General features: G+C 43.0%; 1 protein-coding gene and 1 long non-coding RNA gene across 2 annotated transcripts in view; one reads left to right on the top strand and one right to left on the bottom strand.

Annotated features, from left to right (window-relative positions):
* LOC106856498 (transcription initiation factor TFIID subunit 4-like) overlaps nucleotides 1-15,749 on the bottom strand; it is a 145,795-nt gene extending 130,046 nt beyond the window's left edge. The window contains exons 1-2 of the mRNA XM_088171815.1: nucleotides 14,698-15,749; nucleotides 10,882-11,054 (exon numbers count right to left, since the gene is read on the bottom strand). Coding sequence (XP_088027941.1) covers nucleotides 10,882-11,054; nucleotides 14,698-15,721 — 1,197 coding nt within the window. The 5' untranslated portion in view covers nucleotides 15,722-15,749. The remainder of the gene's footprint in view (nucleotides 1-10,881; nucleotides 11,055-14,697) is intronic.
* Nucleotides 15,750-15,992: 243 nt separating this feature from the next.
* LOC148222335 (uncharacterized) lies at nucleotides 15,993-17,863 on the top strand. The gene is made up of 2 exons (XR_015806189.1): nucleotides 15,993-16,322; nucleotides 16,462-17,863. It is a non-coding gene; the product is annotated as an uncharacterized LOC148222335 (long non-coding RNA).
* The last annotated feature ends 1,182 nt before the right edge of the window (nucleotides 17,864-19,045 follow it).

Genomic DNA, 19,045 nt, shown 5'->3' with positions numbered 1-19,045 from the left:
GCATGAATGAGCAGAGTCCATAACCTGCTCCTGATGCCCAGGGGACACTGCAGGATGCATCTGCACACAGACCTGAGCTGGCTCTGTGCAGCACAGTGCTGCAGAGGCAAGGAGGATTTCAGGAGGGACAGCCTGGCCTGGGGGGGTGTCCCAAGGTTTATTCTGCCTGCCCAAGTCACACAGGTAACCCATTTCAGGGTGCCACAAGTCACTTCCACTTAGGCAGTCAGAGCACGTTGGAACTGTTCACAGTGCAGAAATATTCAGTGTCCTATAAATTTACTCCTTAAACAACATCTCTACTTTCCTTCTCCCCAGAGCTCTGGGAACATGAACAAGGAGGCAAAGCTTGGGAGACAATCCATTGCACCTGCTGTGCACAAACAAGCTGTTTCTGTACTTCAACGAATACACAGGGCTGCATTTGCAAAAGCAAGTCACTTGAATATGGAGAAAACAGTCAAAATAGCCAAAGATTATTTGTCAAGGCAGGACTGTACCAATTTTAGAGACTGCATTGCATATTCACAGCTTTACCAAATGAAGTCAAACTGCCAGAGGGTTAATATGCAAATCCTTGGGAGCAGGTTTGGGTTACACTTGTATTTTGCACTACAAAACCACGTAATGACCAACACTCCAGGTACCAGCAGCACAGGCTCTGCACTAGAGCTCACTTCTGACAAATAAGTTCCACACATTTTTCATGATCATTCCTGTCAATAAATTTGGCCACCATCAACCAAAAAGAAGAAAATATCCCAATAGCATTTGAACAAACACTAACACAAAAGCCAAGGTTTTCTAGAGATTGTGACACCTCTTTACATCATCCAATACATGGCTTCACTAAGTGTTATGCAAAACGCAATTTTCATAAGATCTGAAAAATCTGAAATGAAATTCAATTTTATTTCTAATCATTAATCTAGAAGACTTCTTAAAAATTCAACAGACCATGCTAAGATGCCATCTGAGATGCCTCGAACAATCAAGGCACTGTTTAACAAAGAAAACTGAAGTGGGATCACAGACACGGGCAGAAGCCAAAGGTCAAATCTGGGAGCTCACTTGCACTGGCTTAGCATGGCCAGGTTTTGGTGCTGGGGTGGCTTTGTGAGAAGCTGCCAGAAGCTTCCCTGCGTCCAGCAGAGCCAAATTTGGGCCCATCAGGGACAGTGGCAGCACCTCTGGGGAACATTTAGGAAGGGAGAGGAAATCCCCGTGGAATTGCAGCTGGGTGAGAGGAGTGAGGGGATGGGAGAGGAGCAGCTCTGCAAACCCCAGGAGGGGCAGGAGCTGCTCCAGGGCTGGAGCCCGGGGTGCAGCCCAGGGAGAGGCAGCTGTGCCCCTGCAGCCCCCGGGCTCCAGGATGGAGCAGAGATCCCCCTGCAGCCCCTGCAGGGCCCCCCACGGGAGCAGGGGGTGCCTGAAGGAGGCTGTGACCCCACAGGGGACCAGGGCTGGAGCAGCTCCTGAAGGACTGACTGCACCCATGGGAAGGGACCAGGATGGAGCAGCTCCTGAAGGACTGACTGCACCCATGGGAAGGATCAGGATGGAGCAGCTCCTGAAGGACTGACTGCACCCATGGGAAGGGACCAGGATGGAGCAGCTCCTGAAGGACTGACTGCACCCATGGGAAGGGACCAGGATGGAGCAGCTCATGGAGCTCACTGTCTCCTGTGGGAGGGACCCCACACTGGAGCACAGGAGGAGTGTGAGGAGCCCTTCCCCTGAGGAGGAAGGAGCAGCAGAGATGACCTGGGATGAGCTGAGCACAGCCCCCGTTCCCCATCCCCCTGCACCACTGGGGGAGAGGTGGAGAAATTTGGGAGTAAAGTTAAACTCAGGAAGAAAGGAAGGCTGAGGAGAAGATTTCTTAAGATTTAGATTTTATTTCTCATTATCCCACTCTGATTTGATTGGTAATGAATTAATTCTCCTCCAATCAAGTCTGTTTTTCTGTCAGTAACAGGTGAGGGATCTCTATCCTGACTCACAAGACTTTCCTTACTCCTTATTTTCTCTCCCATCCAGCTGAGGAAGGCAAGGATGGAGAGGCTCTGGTGGGCACCTGGTGTCCAGCCAGGGTCAACTACCACATAATTTTTCAGTAACTACTTCATCCAACCTTTCTTCCAGGCATGGCTGCTATTAATCCATCATAACACTCCCCATTAGCAAACTCGGCTTCCTGAGACTCAAACTTCCGAAGAGTTATTGGAGAAACTTCACATATTGATTGACTGCCTCTCAATTCCTCTGGTTACAGTTCACAAGAACAGGCACTTAAATGTCAGATGCAGAGAAACTTTTTATCACAGATTTGATTTTTTTCCAGCCTAGCAAAAATACAGTGAAACTGACCTAAAGTATTATCCCTTTACAAGCCTGACATTTGCACACAATTACAGAAAGTTACTGGAAACAGAATGTCTAACAGGTCAGACAGAGGCAGAACCTTACTGCCACCACAGTGTCACCAAGTGCAGCATCAGAACCCAAAGCAGGGACATGTTGCTCTGTTCCTCATGTGCACGATGTCCCTTTTGGGATAATAGGGCAGGAAGACACAGAACTGAGAGCAATTACACGGGACAGGCAGAGGAGTTTGGGGCCACAAGAAAAAGCCTTCAGAAACCAGGGGTTCTAAGTCCAAAACCTCTATTGCTGAAGCAAATACTTATCAAAGTACTTTCTCCTCTCTGGTGAAGTAGCTGGTCCTCCTGCAATCACTAGGTTTCATCCAAAATATCTGGTGAATAAAAACCAGCTGAATTTTGTCACTTCAACTCCTGCATCTAGTGCTTAGTGCTGCCTGCAAATAGAGATAATCCACTGTAATCAATACTCTTATGCAATGTATTTCTGAGTGCCCAACTTGCAACGTGGAGTTTGTGACCAGGAGTGGCCATGGCAGCAACTGAAGGCAATGAAGTCAAACTGAACACAATAAATTAACCAGCATTTTTCATTTCATATTTTAAGTAGAGACAATTAGGCTCCATTTCCTACTTACAAAAGGAGGCCAGTAATCCCCTTAACTGCATTGTTGAGAAAGTTGTTATAGGGATAAGCTTCACAAAAAAACCTGCTGGGTTATTAATTCCCACTGCAGAGGGGGCAGCAAGTAAGCCTGAAGCAACCCACTGAATAGTGGAGGAAAAAATATTATATAAATCTTCATTAATTAGGACTGTCCAGCCTACACACTGTAGAAATTAAAAATAATAGTAGTACTTGGTCATGCAGCATAATATATATGCACATGGGAACCACTGTGACTGTGCTCAGGAACCTCCTTTACAGCACATCCTAATCTTTGAATGTTTAAATTTACAGCCTTATTAACATTTGAGTGTTTCCTAAGTTTCAGAGCTGTGTTAATGCTACAAAAATGTAAACAGTATCATTTGTAAGTACTGAAAACCTATTGGCTGCTTAATACAGAAAAGAATTACTCATCAAGAAGGAAAACAGTTTTGTGGTTAAAGCACAATAAACACCACACATTTCGTACTCCCTCTGACCTCCCAACCCATCTGCCCTACTACCACAAATGTGCTCTCCAGAACACTACAGAGAAGCCCAAAAATCATCTATACAAAAAAAAAAAAAGAGTATGGAATAGCTTATCTGATGATAATGGCAGTGCACCTCAGCAACAACAAAGATCCATTTGCTTAAAATTTCTGCAAACAGTAAAACAAGCATTTGTCAGAAAAGCAGAAAGAATGTGAAAAACAGAAAGAAAAACAAGAGTCGATAATAATAAATGAGGAAAAAAAACAACAAAGCTGCCACAGAAATATAAACAATGCTGAAAACCCAGGCAAAAGTGTATCACCAGGCCAATCTCAGATTTGAAGGGCTCTGCTTTAGCAAGAACAGCAGCTTGGGAGCCATCAGCCCAGCTCAGACTGCCCTGAGCACCAAATGAAGGCACAGCCTGGGCGGCTGCTGCTGCTGCTCAGAGCGTGTGCCACCACAAAAACACGGCCACAACCACAGCAGGGCATGCAGCTCTTGGCACACCCTCAAAAAACTTCTTTTTTTTTTTTCATTTTAAAAACAGATGGCAAAGTGAAATGTAAAAGAAAGTGAATATTGAAACACAGAAAACAGTAAAGTTCATGATAGAAATTTCAAATTCCAAAGAGTAAAAGTTAGAAAAATGCCTGAAGCAAGAAAAAACAAAGCTAGAAAAAACTGCCATTTAAAAAAAATAAATTTAAAAATACATTTATAAAAATCACTGTTTAGACAACAAAAACAAAACACTAAACCATCAAAGTTCACATATAACTGCCTTTTCTGATCACTAAAAATAAACAAACCTTTATAATGGAACACACATTTTGAATCAAACATGAAACACAACATTTGTAAACTCTGAAGACAAATTTATTTTCAGCAGCAGACCCATGAAAAGTCCAATATACATTCTTTCACCTGCTTTGAAGTTCCAACAACAGATATTCCAAAATAAAATATTACAAGCCAAGCTAACACTGGTCTTTCCTGTCTGATATTCACTTCATATTCTTAGTTTACAGCAGCACTTAAATTTTGTAACTAACATAACTGCAATTAAAAAATAATTTCAAATTAGCAACTTTTTTTGCTATTTGGTTATGAATGTAAGCCCACGTGAGTATTAAGATACTAAAAGCCAGTGGAAAAAAACACAAAGGCATGAAAAGCCATAAAGTGTACAAATGAAAAATGCAGATAAACAAAAGAAGCACAGCAAAGGAAAACTAGATGGCAGCACCTCCTTATTTTTCACAATTTCACAAGTCTGATTCAAAACATAGATATGGAGATATCTATGGAGGCAAAAATTTAATGCAATCTAATTACCACTTTTAGAAGACTTCTGAATTTATTTATTATCTCTGAAGAATATAGTAGTGCAAGCAAACCCACACTGTTTGACCAGAGCAGAATTCTTCTAAGATCAATTTAAGTTCTAACAAATTGTGGCTTGTTTCCTAAAAATCCTGTACCTTAACTAATATTTTAATGCTGATTAAAATTTGGCAACGTTAAAAATTTATTAATATTCGGCTAAAATTAATGTAAATCAAAAAGTAAAAGGTTAAAAAGTAAAAAGTTAAATTAAAATTATGCACAACTGAGTTTAAAACATCCAAATCATGTTTTTCAAAAGAAGCACATTATCACTCTCACAGTACAACAAACTTGTATCAATAATTATAAATGATAATTATTATTATAATTATAAATTATATCATAAATTATTATTACTGCATTATAAATATTATTATAATAATCAGGGAAGACCAAGTATTTCCATATAAACCCCGAGGTAATAATTTAAAAAATAAAAAATCAAAACCAAGCCTCTTGTAGCTGCACTGATATGAAAAATACTTTTAATATACCTGAGTATTGTGCAATTTTTCTCTAAACAAAACAGAGAAAAACTGCAGTTAGGAGTAGTTAATAGAACAGAATTGTAGATTCATTTAGGTTGAAAAAGGTCCCAAAGGTCAATGAGTCCAACCATTAACATCCTCATTACAATCCTACACAATCTCATAATTAGAACTAAATTAAAACTGTTATTTGGTAAAATTGCACTTACACATGCTTTTCCTGAATATTTTAAAGATACCAGAAATACAGTAAGTGGTAAAAATCATTAAAATATCAAAAAATCTTTGTGTTACAGGAACTTCTCAGTCACTGCTCTCTGTACTGTTGTTACGTCCGGGTTCTGATGATGGGGCTGGATGTGTGTCACTGCTCCTGTGTGGGGCCTGTGCTGCAGACACTGCCCAGCCCCCTGGGACACGGGTCCCTGTCCCCCTGGGACACTGCCCAGCCCCCTGGGACACGGGTCCCATCCCCTGGGACACGGGTCCCTGTCCCCCTGGAACACTGCCCAGCCCCCTGGGACACGGGTCCCATCCCCTGGGACACTGCCCAGCCCCCTGGGACACGGGTCCATGTCCCTTGGGACACTGCCCAGCCCCCTGGGACACGGGTCCATGTCCCCCTGGGACACTGCCCAGTCCCCCGGGACACTGCCCAGCCCCCCGGGACACGGGTCCCATCCCCCGGGACACGGGTCCCTGCTCCAGCTCCTTTGAGCTCAGCCTTAAACTGATCCCAGCTGAGCTCCCCCTTACAAGGTATGTGATTATCCCCACGTGCCAGTTTTCCAGAATCCCACTAAGAATGGAAACAATCAGATTTTATTCATGCTCTACACAGCAGCAATTAAGAGGGGGATAACTAAATGTTAATCAAAGATTACCCCACCTAAGAGTCAAGAAGAACCCAAGACTTCCTTTCAAAATGGATTTGCCTCTCTTGTCCCAAGAATATAACACAAAGCTACCCAAAGCTGTGCATCTGCCTCTACTCCTGAAAGCTGCAAAGAACAAGATAAAGATACTAGAAACAGCAGAAATCAAACAACTTAAATAGCAAATGCAAGCAATTAAAGAATAAAAAACATCAGATTTAAGTCTGCTGTGTAACTCAATCGTGTGCCTTGACTGCCCAGCTGAAGCATTCGTCGTGGAAGGACTGGAATTCACTGCACACCCACAGGACACAGCAAGGTAGTACCAACAGGATCTTAGTCTTTCTGAACTCCTGTGTTTGGCACTGCAATCCAAATACACCTTTTTTTAAACTTGGGAAGGGAAGAGGAGCGGCTCTATCAATTCCCTGCAACAGTAAGTGCTACTGTATATAGATATTTAACTTCTGAACCTCCAACAACACAGTATGTAAGGACAGAGCCACTGACTTTAGGGAAAGCCTTTACTCAAGCCCTTACACAAATTCCTCAGAGGAAACACACTACACTTTCCTTATCTCAGCAGCTTCCATTGTTCCCAGAGGAAGGTGGCTCCTTCCTCATACACTGTCCTGAAGCTAGAGGAATTTTCAGGGAAAACATGGCTCATTTTTCTTCCAAAATATCTGTGAGCAAATGATAACCCTAGGTATGGAAAAAAAAAATCTTGCAGTAGTATCCAGGCTGCAGAAGTAGCTTAAAATTTGAACAGTTCTGTAGGTATTGACCAAGTCAATCTTATTTCAGAACATTTAAAACATTGCCTTATTTTCCCCTCCTTTTTTGAGACTGGAGAAATTACACAGTTGTCAAGGGGAGAGAACCAAAGAACTTTCAAATTTAGATGAACACTTGGTAGTTTTTCAGACACTCCTTCTTCTAGTTTTAAAAAAAGTAATTCCAAATCCATTTTATGTTCTCCAGTTAGCACTGTCAACACTTCTTAATGAGTTGCCAAAAGTAACTGCCAGCTTTTGCAATTTCTTTGGCATGTTATTTAATATCCTGTATTTTACATCTAGCTGCATAGCTCACAACAGACTTTCTCATCACAATAATTAAAGTGTATAAACAAATGAAAACAATCACTTAGCTGAGTAACTTGTGACACCTGAATGGCTGTCATTAGGCTAAAAATTAGGACAATCTGCAGAACAGCAACCAGAATACCCATGAAGTATGAAAGCCCTGTCTTTTTCTGATGCATTCTTCATAAGATATTATTTCCTAAAATCCTTAAGATTCTAGGAAATAATACCTTATGAACTGCAAGTTTCCACCTGTACTGACTTTCTACATAGGGAGAAGAAGGGTAAAACACAAACTCAGTGACAAAAATACAATGCTAAGATCTACAAATTTAAAGCACTCTGCATTTTAATCCAAATAAAGCTATCTTAAAATAACTGAATAAAGATACAGTAATTAAGATGAGCTCTGCACAGTAAAATACCAACCATCCCACTAATATCAGAAAGAAAGGTTAAAACTCCATAGCCTGCCATGTTCATCCATCTCACAGACCACTTTGCAGGATTCAGGCAATTTATGTTTATATTCTGTCTTGAGCTAATAGCACCACAATTTTCCTGTGTTTCAGTCACAGTGGACATCATGACTCTTGAATATTCATACTCTATATAAACAAAAACCTAGGGGACATTATTTTTTATTAATTTAAAATTTCTTCTGGAAATTTTAATTCACTGAATTCAGCTTTCTGACCACCAGAAAGAGATGAAACAGCTTAATTAAAAACTCCCTGAAAAAATTATTTTTCAGTACATACAATTTCCTTTACTTTAGAACCAGATCCCTGAATTGACTCATTATAATGACTACTCAAACAAATAACTGGCATTTCTAAAACCTTAGCATAATATTTATCATTGAACATTTCATCTGGAAAAACAATGAACAGTCTGGTTATAAACCAACCCCTAATCAGATAAAAGTCCTATGTCTAGTTCTGATTAGATAAACTTTTAGAATTTATATCTTTACAACCTTGTTGTAAAAGGCTGTCAACCACAATTTTTAAAGAACACTCTAAGGTCAAACATACAAAACATAAGCATGTCACAACGAAAGAAGACTCTGAAGATCAAGTGCAGAATCAGGGAAGTTCAATGTAAATTTCCCAAGGGCAATATTAATTATTTCTTAACTCCGTTAATTACAACAAATAGAGAAATGATGCAGTACAGTTTGGGCAGCTACCACTGAGATATTCAAAGGAGATGAATCCTGAAAAGCTACAATATCATGATTCTAATCCCCCTACACTAAAATAATCAAACTTTTCCATCTTGCAAGATATTGATCATTCCTAAGGCCTTGCTGGCTTCCTCTATTCTGAGCCAGGGTGTTAGCACTAGGTAGTGTAAAGGCAAAAAAAAAAAAGGAAAAACAAGTGTCCAGTGCAGTGGGGTATTCATCTGCGCAGAAACCTTTACAAAAACAAACACAACTTTCTAATACCTGAACTCCAGATTTCAGCTGACTCTACAAACACCTGAACATGCAGTATTCTCATGGGTTTATTTTTATATAAATCCATCAAGTAGGGTTATACTCCTTCTACAACATTAACTGCTTCATACAAGTAGAGAACAGCTGCCTGAGATCATCATGATCTACATTTGCTGTGCACACATCTGAAGGCTGACTTTGGGATCCAAACCCCACACTGAACCCAGAGCCAAGCAGGGGAGTCTACACTTCTGCACACTTCATTAGATTCCATGTGCAGTAAAGGTTATTCCTCAGAAGTCCTCAAATTACAAACAATTTTTTAATATCTCTTATGAATACTTCCATATTGAGTTTTAATTCAGTATGCTGGCCATATAGAAAACTAACAGTGTGGAAGAAAAATAGCTAAAACTAGCAGACTTAGATCCCACTGTTGGTACAGTCCCACCACACACCTGTTTTGCACTTACACTACACACTTGTCTCAGGACAAGTGCTTGTAGTAATTACTAAAGAAGTGCACTTATTCACAAAGAAAGTCCCCAACAACCAAAGACAGATGTACAAATTCAGGAACTGGCTGCAATTTTGTTCAAACTAGTAAAAAAAATAAATGAACACAGGCTTATCTCTGTATTTATTTTCCTGGAATACATTTCTCTTTGAAGGTTTCTACAAGTCTTTTTCTTACAGATACCAGAAATTTAAACATTATATGGCTGCCTTTTCTGCAACGAGTTCTTTAACAAATTTCATCCAATTCTGCATTTACCTCTCTTTTGAGAGCATAAAGTTTTTCCAAGTGATTCCAGGCTTTCATTTATGTCTTTCCTAACAATGAGCTACAGTCTTCCTAGGTACACTCACTTCTAAAACTTACATTCTAGTCGGCTACTCTGTGGTTTATAGATTGCCTCATCTTACTATTTTCAATTCTCCAAATTTATTCCAGCTTCCTTTTCTTGTGAAATGTTTATCATCGTTTTCAGTTTTGAATTAAACTTTAAAATCTTTTAGACTATAAATGCAGTGCAATACATAAAGCATATAAAGGGAAAGTAATGAAATTATACATATTGGGAAATACCTGTTGAACTTACTTCAAGCAACTTCTACAACAACTAAAGAGTTGTAAAGGCACCTTTTTAATCTTTCCATACAGAATTACTTATCTCTTCTGCAAATACAGACCTTAGACAAAACTACCTTAAACTCCACCTCTTATTACTGTGGCACAGCAGCCCTGTACTAACATCCAAACATGTTTGCCTCTGCATTTCAGAGAAATAGCTCAGTTCTAGCCCTAAACGGCCCAAAGCTAAATTGTCTCTCTAGAAACTTTTGAACCAATGCATCCTTCAAAGAAATTTAAATAAACAACAAAACAAAATAAAAAAACAACCCCTACAGAAACAAAACACCAAAACCAAAACAAACCAAAGAACACAAGACTACCCCACATTCATCCTAGGAAATAAATCAGCCCCAAGTTCAAATCAACACATTCCACTGATGAATTTGAGATAGGAAAGCACTCTATCCTACTAATCCCTAGAAAAAGGGAAATGTACTCACAACACAGGCAAAACTTTCAGTGTAGGCAGATCACACCCAGAAGCAAATTAGAAGAATCAAATCAATCTTTCTTTTGAAGAAAGTATATTTGAAAAGTTATTTAAAAATTATTGCAAATCCTTGGATAGAATGTGATTAGCTTTCTCTTTTCTAATGTCCAGTGAAATCAGCTATCCTGGGATATCACAGTACTTCTGATTCCGAGCAGCAAGGGACACTTACTAAACCAGTGATACACAGTCCAGACTAAGACTGAGCTTTGTAGCCTCCAATCATCTCTCATTCTCAACACAGGTCTTAAGAGACTCTCTAAAGCAGATTTTTTCCTTAAATTAAAAAAAAAAAAATCCTAGGTCTCATAAAATAAACAACATTTGAATAAGTATTTCCTGTTTTCACAACAGAAGGGGAAAGAAAGCACGGCTGCAGAAACAAATGAGGTAACAATGTGTAAGACATAATGCACCAAAGTGAAATGAAGCCACACATACCTGAGCTGTTGACAGGCGAAAAACAGGGCCAGTGGTGGGCACAGAAAGCCTGGGTGACATGCTGGCAGGACCCTGTCCCTGTGTCTGCACCTGAGCCTGCATCTGAGCCTGTGCCAGAGCCTGCTGGGGCACCATGACGAGCTGTCCCGCATCCGTGCGCACCAGGACCATCCCTAGGGGGGCAGGGAACAGTCACTGCACAGCAAACAACAGCCAAGGTAACACACAAAGAACCACAGAGCAAAATGCAGGTAAAGCACTCTACATTATTCTCTATAGTCTACCTTTTTTTGATTCTCATGTAACAGGAGATTTTATTGCAAAGAAAAAAAGGAGTCCCCACTAGCACACCCAATTCAGTTTGGAATTTAAATAACTGCAGTTTAGGGAAAGCAGTGATGAAAAAAGCAGCCACTTGACTGTTTGGGGGACAGTGGTTTCTAGCAGTCTAGTCAGGGTCAGGAGAACAAAATTAGAAATAAATGCTCATTAAAAGTAAAGACTGTAAGGACAATGCAGCTGCTGGGAGCATAACTGAGTATGTGCATTCCAGGGACAATGCCAAGAGAGCTTCACTAAACAACAGCTTATGAGTACATGCAAATATTAGGCCAGACACACTTCTGGGTATACAGTATTTGAGATTTACTTAACGCTGAGCATTAACAGTTTAATCTATTTGGTACCCACCATCACCTCTTTGGGAGGCACTACCTATGGTTTCAACATGAACAACAAACACTGTCAGGCCCAGAGAACCAACACGACTCCTCAGCACACTATGGTACACTGCAGCAATTTTAGACAATTGGCAAGTGTTTTCTAACACCTTCTGGAAGTAAATGACAATTTTTTCAGATTATTTTCTTGTAAAACACCTCACAAATAGAGGCCTTCTAGACAACAGAGCCATTGCCATCAAGCTGTGCCCAAAGTTTTGTAGCCAGCAAGCTGGAAAAGGGGAAACAATGGCTAAGTTGGTCCATGGATCCTGGAGTTTCACACGTTCAAGGTCACTGCAAAGCATGTAATGTTCTTCCTACAGTTCACTCAGAACTAAGAAGCAGCTCTCCAGACAGATTATTAAAAAGAATTTCCAAGTCAGTTCCAGAATACATTTTAATAATTTAACCTAGATAGGATCCAATGAGTCAAATAAATAGGAAAACATCTTGTCTGCAACAACTAGAGAACCAAAACCTAAAAACCTATGAAATCATTTTTAATCTGCTGATAACAGGGTCAGTAGACACTGTTTCTACAACTTTTCTCTAAGTGCAAATTGCTTAATATACTTTTTTACCTTTTCAAAGGAAAATGAAGAAGGTAAACTCTTATATCCACTTCGAAAGGTAAAAGCCTACATCCAATTCTAATTGTTAACTCCCCAGGGGAAAAAACCCCAACACCTTGCTAAAGGGACACACTTTGCAGCATACCCTGAGGATAAAGAAATTCAAACACTATTAAGACAAATTTCAGAACACTATAGCAAGAAAGCCTTTCTTTCGGTCTGACATGGAAAACCCAAATCTGAATTGTGGGATGAACATGTGAGAGAACTGCAGCACACATAAAAGCCCTCACTCACAGAGCTGAGTGCTTTCCTGCTAGAAACACAAACAGAAGGCAAATTTCTGCCACCATAAACTAAAGATTCATGGAAATCAAAGTTTAAGGTAACAAGCATACAGAGCTACAGCAAGGACCACATCCAAAAGCCATAATAACAACTCTCTTTCAAAGCCAAGAGTGAAACTCATTAAAAACTCATCTAAAAAGCAACTTTTAAGGTCCATTAGCCATTTGAGCACCAAGCTTCACAGTTTATATTTGCAGAAAATCCTGCAAGCAGATGATATATTTGGCATATGACATTCCTAAACCATCTGGACACCCCAATATGCCAACTGGCCAAACTGGTTATCACCTCCCTGATTATGTTGTGAACCTTATAAAAAAATCCTCACAGGATAATGCCTACCACACATTAAAAAATACATGTTCTATTTGCATTACACAGATTCACAGGCGTGTTCTTAATTTATCTTCGGATTTGCTAAACCTAATCCTGAATAGAGAAAAACTGAGTGGAAAGGACAAATGAATTGCAACATGTGCCACAGTCTCAATCAAATCGGCAGACACAATTACTACTATAAATTAATAAATATTCATGTGTTAACATTATATTTTAATTCAGTTTGGAGGACTACAAATTCCTGTTGCTGAGCAGCTGGTACATGCCAGAATCCAGTTAAATTATGAGTTTAATTTTACCTTCCTGTCAGTCACATAAAGATGAAATATGCAACTTATGACCATTATCTGCTACAATAATAATACCTGTCCTCAAAAAATTATTCTAAATTTCTGTTTTATATAGAAGTTTGCTATATGAGAGTTTCAGATTAATTATCCACCGAGTTAAAAATCCAAAACTGACATTGTATTTTCTGCATAACTTCTTTTTAGAACATACTATCTTCATGTTTATGCAAATTTAATGGATTTCCAACTACCTTGTAATAAAATCAAATTTAAATTAAAACTTTCTGGTGTATTATTTCCATAGCATTTTCTAAATCCTGGATCCAACTGTTTTCAAGATTCAGTTTTCCCACTTCTGCTTGAAAGTAACAGATCAAAATATTGACACAATGAACTTCAGAAACTGTGTGAAAAGTTACAATGCACATTAACATCTGCATAGAGTAACCTTCAACAGATTAACAAAGGGAGGTAAAGGTTAAAGGCACACAGTCTGAACAGCAACTTATCTGTTTCAAGTTAGTTGGGTCTTCATGAAACCACCAAGATTTGTATGTTTGGAGCATCAGATTCTGGAGGATTTTTCATAAACTAGGGCCAAATACACAACTACTAAAAGTCCACTCAGAAGCAAACATCTACACCATCACATTGCTGCTCTACTTAGCTAATAAATATCAAATATTGCAAGAAACAAGTTGGAAGAACTAAGTTATTTCAGACTACATCAATAGGTCCACATCTTAACATGCTATTGATATTAGCACGATACTAGGAAAAAAAAAAAAGGAATTAGCTTAAATGTTGAATCAGCTCCTAAATCAAGAAGGCACGAAGATACCAAAGTTTTTGCAACATGAAAAATCTAAGTAGGGGACCACAGCGCCCTTCAGATGAAACAATATACAGATTAAGAGTAGGAATCATGAGGATGAAGGGATGCTGGATGAAGGAAGCTAGCAACTTTGCTGAACTCAAATTTTTAGTAAATAAAGTTAAGAAACTTAGAGGAGTACAAAGAGCACACAATCGCTTCAGAGTTGGAAAAAAAATCTGGTGATGTGAAGACTACCCTCACAAAACGTAAACTTCGCCATTACTGAAATGATACATTTTAGATTACACACATTTACCACCTGGTTCACAGCACAAAACATTCTTTCAAGTAGAAAAACTTTTCAGGACTATCAAGCGTAAAGCAGAAGATAAAGTCCTTTAAAACCCATATAAAGTTATTCTTAGCTATCGCTCCAGCTCTTTATCCCGTGTCCAACTACACCATCACAGGGTAACTCACTGTAAGTACCGCTCTCCCCAGGACAAAACCAATAACTCACCCCACAGCAGCTGCAATTACTCGGCATTAGCCGTACCAGTTACACCCTAATTAGCGGCAGCCTGTTCGTCAGACGGTGCCCTCAGACAGGTGCCTCTTCTTTGGTATCCAGCAGCAGGAACATGACAGCTTTGGGGGAAAGCAAAGCCCTCGACCAAGAGAAGAAGGTGAGAGGAGCGGCGCTGCCGGGAGCGCTGCGCAGCACTTACCGGGCGGGATGGTGAAGCCGGGCGGCAGCTGGATGGTGGTCTGCGGCGGCGGCCGCACGATCAGCTGCGGGGCCACGATGCGGGGGGCAGCGCCCAGCGCCGGCCGCGGCGATACGGCCTGGGGGGCGGCGGGCAGGGCAGCGCCCGCCTTGGCGGTGACCGCGGGCTTGGGCGCGGCGGGGGCCGCGGGGGCCGGCGGGGCCGAGCCCGGGGCCGGCGGCGCGGGCGCGGGGCTGGCGGAGGCGCCGAGCGCGGTGACCGCGGGCAGCGCGCCGGGCGCGGGCTGGGGCTGCGCGGCGGCGGCCCCGCCGTGCCCGCTAACGGGCGGCGCCGCGCCCGCCCGGGCCCCCGCGCCCTCCCCGTTGGGCGCCGCCTCGCCGGGGCGCGGCGCGGGGGCAGCGGCGGCGCCCTCGGCCGCTCCCGCCGCTCCGCCGCCCCCCGCCGGGGTCCCGCCGCCCCCCGCGGCCCCGGGCGCGCCGTCGGCGGCGGGCGGGCTGGGGCCGGGGCTCCCCGCGTCCCGCGCGGCGGCGGCTGCAGCGGCCACATGGTTGTTGACAGGCTGGGCAGGGGCGGCGGGCTGCGGCGGGGCGGGAGCGGCGGGGCTGCCGCCGCCGGGAGCCGCTCCATGTGATTGCTGCACACTACTACTGTTTACACTCGCTCCCCTCCCCGCCGCCGCTGCCGCCGCCGCCGGGGTAGACGGGGACGGGAGAGGCCCCTGGGCGGGGGCTCGGCTCCCCGCGCTGCCGGGGCGCGCCGCCGCCTCCCCTGCCCCGGGCGCGGGAGGGGGCGCAGGGCGGCCGTGCTGTTGCCGGCCGGGGCTGCTGCCCCCCGCCAGGCTCCCCTGCTGCGGCTGCGGCTCCTGGGACGGGGCGGAGGTCCTGGGCGGGGGCGGCTCGGCGGGACCGCGGCCGCCGGCCAGCTGCGATTCCAGGGATCCCACCAGGTCGCTGAGCGCCTTCTCGTCCACCTCCTCGGAGAAGAGCAGCATCTCCTCCAGTGGGTCCGACGCGCCCGCCGCCATCTTGCGCTGAGCTGGGAGCCGGCGGCGCTGTGCGCATGCGCGGGGCTGTGCCGCGCGCGGGGCACCATGGGAGGGGCCACCGCCTCCGCCCCGCCCCGGGGCGGCACCGGAGGCACCCGGGCGGGAGCGCGCTCGGAACCGGCACCGGGACCGCCCGAGCGCCCCGGCAGGTGCGGCCAGCTCGGGGGACGCCGGCACTGCCCCTCGGGAAGCCGCGGGGCGGCAGCGGGTGCAGGGAGGTGCCGTAGGGGCGGACTCGGTGTGGAGCAGCCTCCCTGCCCCGCCTGTCCGCAGGGAGCCGTCCCGTCCCGCCAGGAGAAGCGACCGAGCCTCGGCTGCCCCGCCCGGCCCGTCCGTGCAGCGGAGGGAGCTGTCCCAGACTCCAAGCACGGACAGATCGCGGTTCACTGCTCTGATTTGCACCTGCCGGTGTCCAGAGCTACTCGCTCTAGCCAGACCAGAAGGGCTGCAGTGATACAGTTTCCTAACGGGGACGCTGTTGGCAGAAGATTTGGAAAACAAAAATAAGGCTCCCTCCTTCCATCGCCAGAGCTGCTGCCCTGGCGTGCTGTTCCCTCGGCAGCCTCGCGGGAAATTCAAGGTAGTTAATTTTGTTGCTAATGTTTCTGTTATCGCAATTCTGTGTGCCTTTTTCCCACCAGCACTTCCTCACACACTCTGAAATAACTTTTAAGAGAAAGACAGTGGTCCTAAATCATCGTTTTCTTAACTAATGACAGCACGGCGTCTTCGATAGACCCCTCCAAATAAAAGCTCTTTCCCGTACGGATAACATAGAAGGGATAACCGTGGATTTGTGACCTCGGCAGCAGCTCGGATTCCAGATCTGTCTCTGCTGGCCTGCACGAGTGTCTGCAAAACTGGGATGCTGCTGCTCTCTGGTCTGAAATGGTGAATCATTCCTCGTTTTGCGATCTCTCAGGGCTTTCCAAAAAACTGGAAAAGGTGTTTCCGTGAATAAGGACATTCAGTTGTTCCATGCCCTGGTGGAAGGAGTGGGGGCTGGCTCAGCTCCTCTCCAGTCCTGGCTCCATGTGCTCAGTCCTGCCGTGTGCGACCCGCTGGAGTCACAAGCTGCTCCTGGCTGCTGTTTCCTCTCGAAGGAGGTTACATTTTTATTCAGGATAGTTTCTCCTGATTGTCGTTTAGGAGCAAGTTTATGATGTATGAGAAGAAACCACTTTTTAAATGCATTAAATATAGGTCGTACCAGTTTAATTAGGATAAGTTTAAATGTCTCCTGAAATTAAACCAGTGCATATTTCTTCAAGAAAACAGCCAGTGAAATTACTGAAGGTCCAAAGGTGTGGTAGGATGTATGAGCAGGAGCTGGTGCAGTGCATGAATGGGAAAGTACAGCAGTGTTTATGAAAAGCAGCATTAAATGTACACAAGAGATCTATACATAAAAAAATCTGCTCAGAAAATGAGCATTACTTTTGTGGAGTGCTACAGCTAAATTAAATTTGGTTTTTTAACAAATACTTCTATCTAGAAGTTTAATTAAAACATAATAGATATTACGATTCAATTTGCAATTGCATAAAGAGTAATTATTTGGGTTGGAAAAAATAGAAATCTATCTAATATGACTTTTTTTGAGTCATAAACTATTAATTATATCAGAATGTTCCATGCAGTCCTCACATAGTTGCCCTGCTCCTGAACTTCATTTGCATATGACCATGTCCAGAGTTTTCATAAGAGAATGGAAAGGTAGATACATGATTCTGCAACTAGTCCTGACTATGAAACAAATTTTAGTGTCCATTTTTCTAATACATTAAACTGGGTGTTTCCATAAAAACCAGCCTGGAGGAAACTGAATTGCTTTGTAACTTTAGACGAAAAAAGTTGCCTTCCCACTGGACAGAGAAAATGGCAAGTATTACAATTTGAATGTACATTGTGCATGGGTAATCTGTAAAACATTAATTAATATTTCTCCCCACTCACTTCTTTTAAAACGAGCCATTTTATATATATAAGCACACAGGGTAAGGAAGGGTAATAGAATCTTTTATTTAATGAAATATGATGTATACTGACTCACATTGGACTTCCTTCAAGTCAAAAGGTGAGGATACCTAAGAATGTTTATAAACTTGTTGCTGAAACTGCCTTTAGGCTTGAGCTTTTACATAGGGAATAATACTTCTGATAAAGTACAGAATCTCTGTGAACTTTTGTATTCTTTCTATTATAAAAATGTTTTCCAAATATTTTCATGCATTTCATCAGAAAAAATATTTCTGAATATATTTGATGCTCTTTCATTTTTTGGAGTTACATATATACAGAATACCAAAAAAAAGAAAAATCTAAGAGACCATTGTGATCATCTCATCTGATCTTTTAAGATACAATCTTTCCTGAATTATTTTTTGTTTAAGATAGAGAATGGTCTTTAGAAACGTTAACTTCTAACCATGGTCTCAAAATTGCCTGTGGAAGAAAATCCATCACAGAACTTGTTGAGCTGCTCTTCAGTTCTCAGCACTGCTCAGGCCTGTGCCCTGCTTAGAGCCCAAGTTTGTCATTAATAACTCAATACACAGCAAAGTCCCCCTGCCGTGTTCAGCTGCACAGAGGACAACAGGGCATGGGGATGAGTAACCTGTTGTCTTCCACAGAAGTGAAAGTGCTTAGAAAGGAGCACTATTCTCCTGCTTATGTGTCATGGGTTTGTCTCAAATACACACTTTCAGTGCCTTCAAATATACAATTTAATTATATTAAGTTTAATATCAAGATGCTACCTACCAATTCAGGTAAGATTTTAAGTTAACTTCTTAAAATGGAGAATTCCTTATCTATGTTATTGAAATTCACTTTACACTATAAAAATATTCCTTCAGCTGCTCATTTTAAGTACAACATAGTACAAAAATTGGAGAGCATGAAGATGACTAGAGAACTAAGAGCTGTCCTAGCTGTTCATAGGTGTAGATTAAAAAGGATGTCTAAGATCCTCTCAGCATTGCCAAGGCCACCACTAACCTATGTCCCCAAGTGCCACATCCACATGTTTTTCTCTCCAGGGATTGGGAATCTGCCCTGGGCAGCCTGACCACGCCTTTCCATGAAGAAATGTTTCCCAATATCCAACCTGAGCCTCCTGTGGCCCAGCCTGAGGCCATTTCCTCTCCTCCTGTCCCTGTTCCCTGGGAGCAGAGCCCGACCCCCCTGGCTGTCAGGGAGGTGTGCAGAGCCAGAAATTCCCCCTGAGCCTCCTTTTCTCCAGGCTGAGCCCCCCCAGCTCCATCAGCTGGTCTTCATAAGATTTCTGTCCTACATCCCTCA

The sequence above is a fragment of the Sturnus vulgaris genome, chromosome 12 (assembly GCF_052056855.1).
Source record: "Sturnus vulgaris isolate bStuVul1 chromosome 12, bStuVul1.hap1, whole genome shotgun sequence".
Taxonomy (NCBI): Eukaryota; Metazoa; Chordata; class Aves; order Passeriformes; family Sturnidae; genus Sturnus; species Sturnus vulgaris.
Note: the sequence above shows the minus strand (reverse complement) of the source record. Positions and strands in the feature narration are given on the sequence as shown.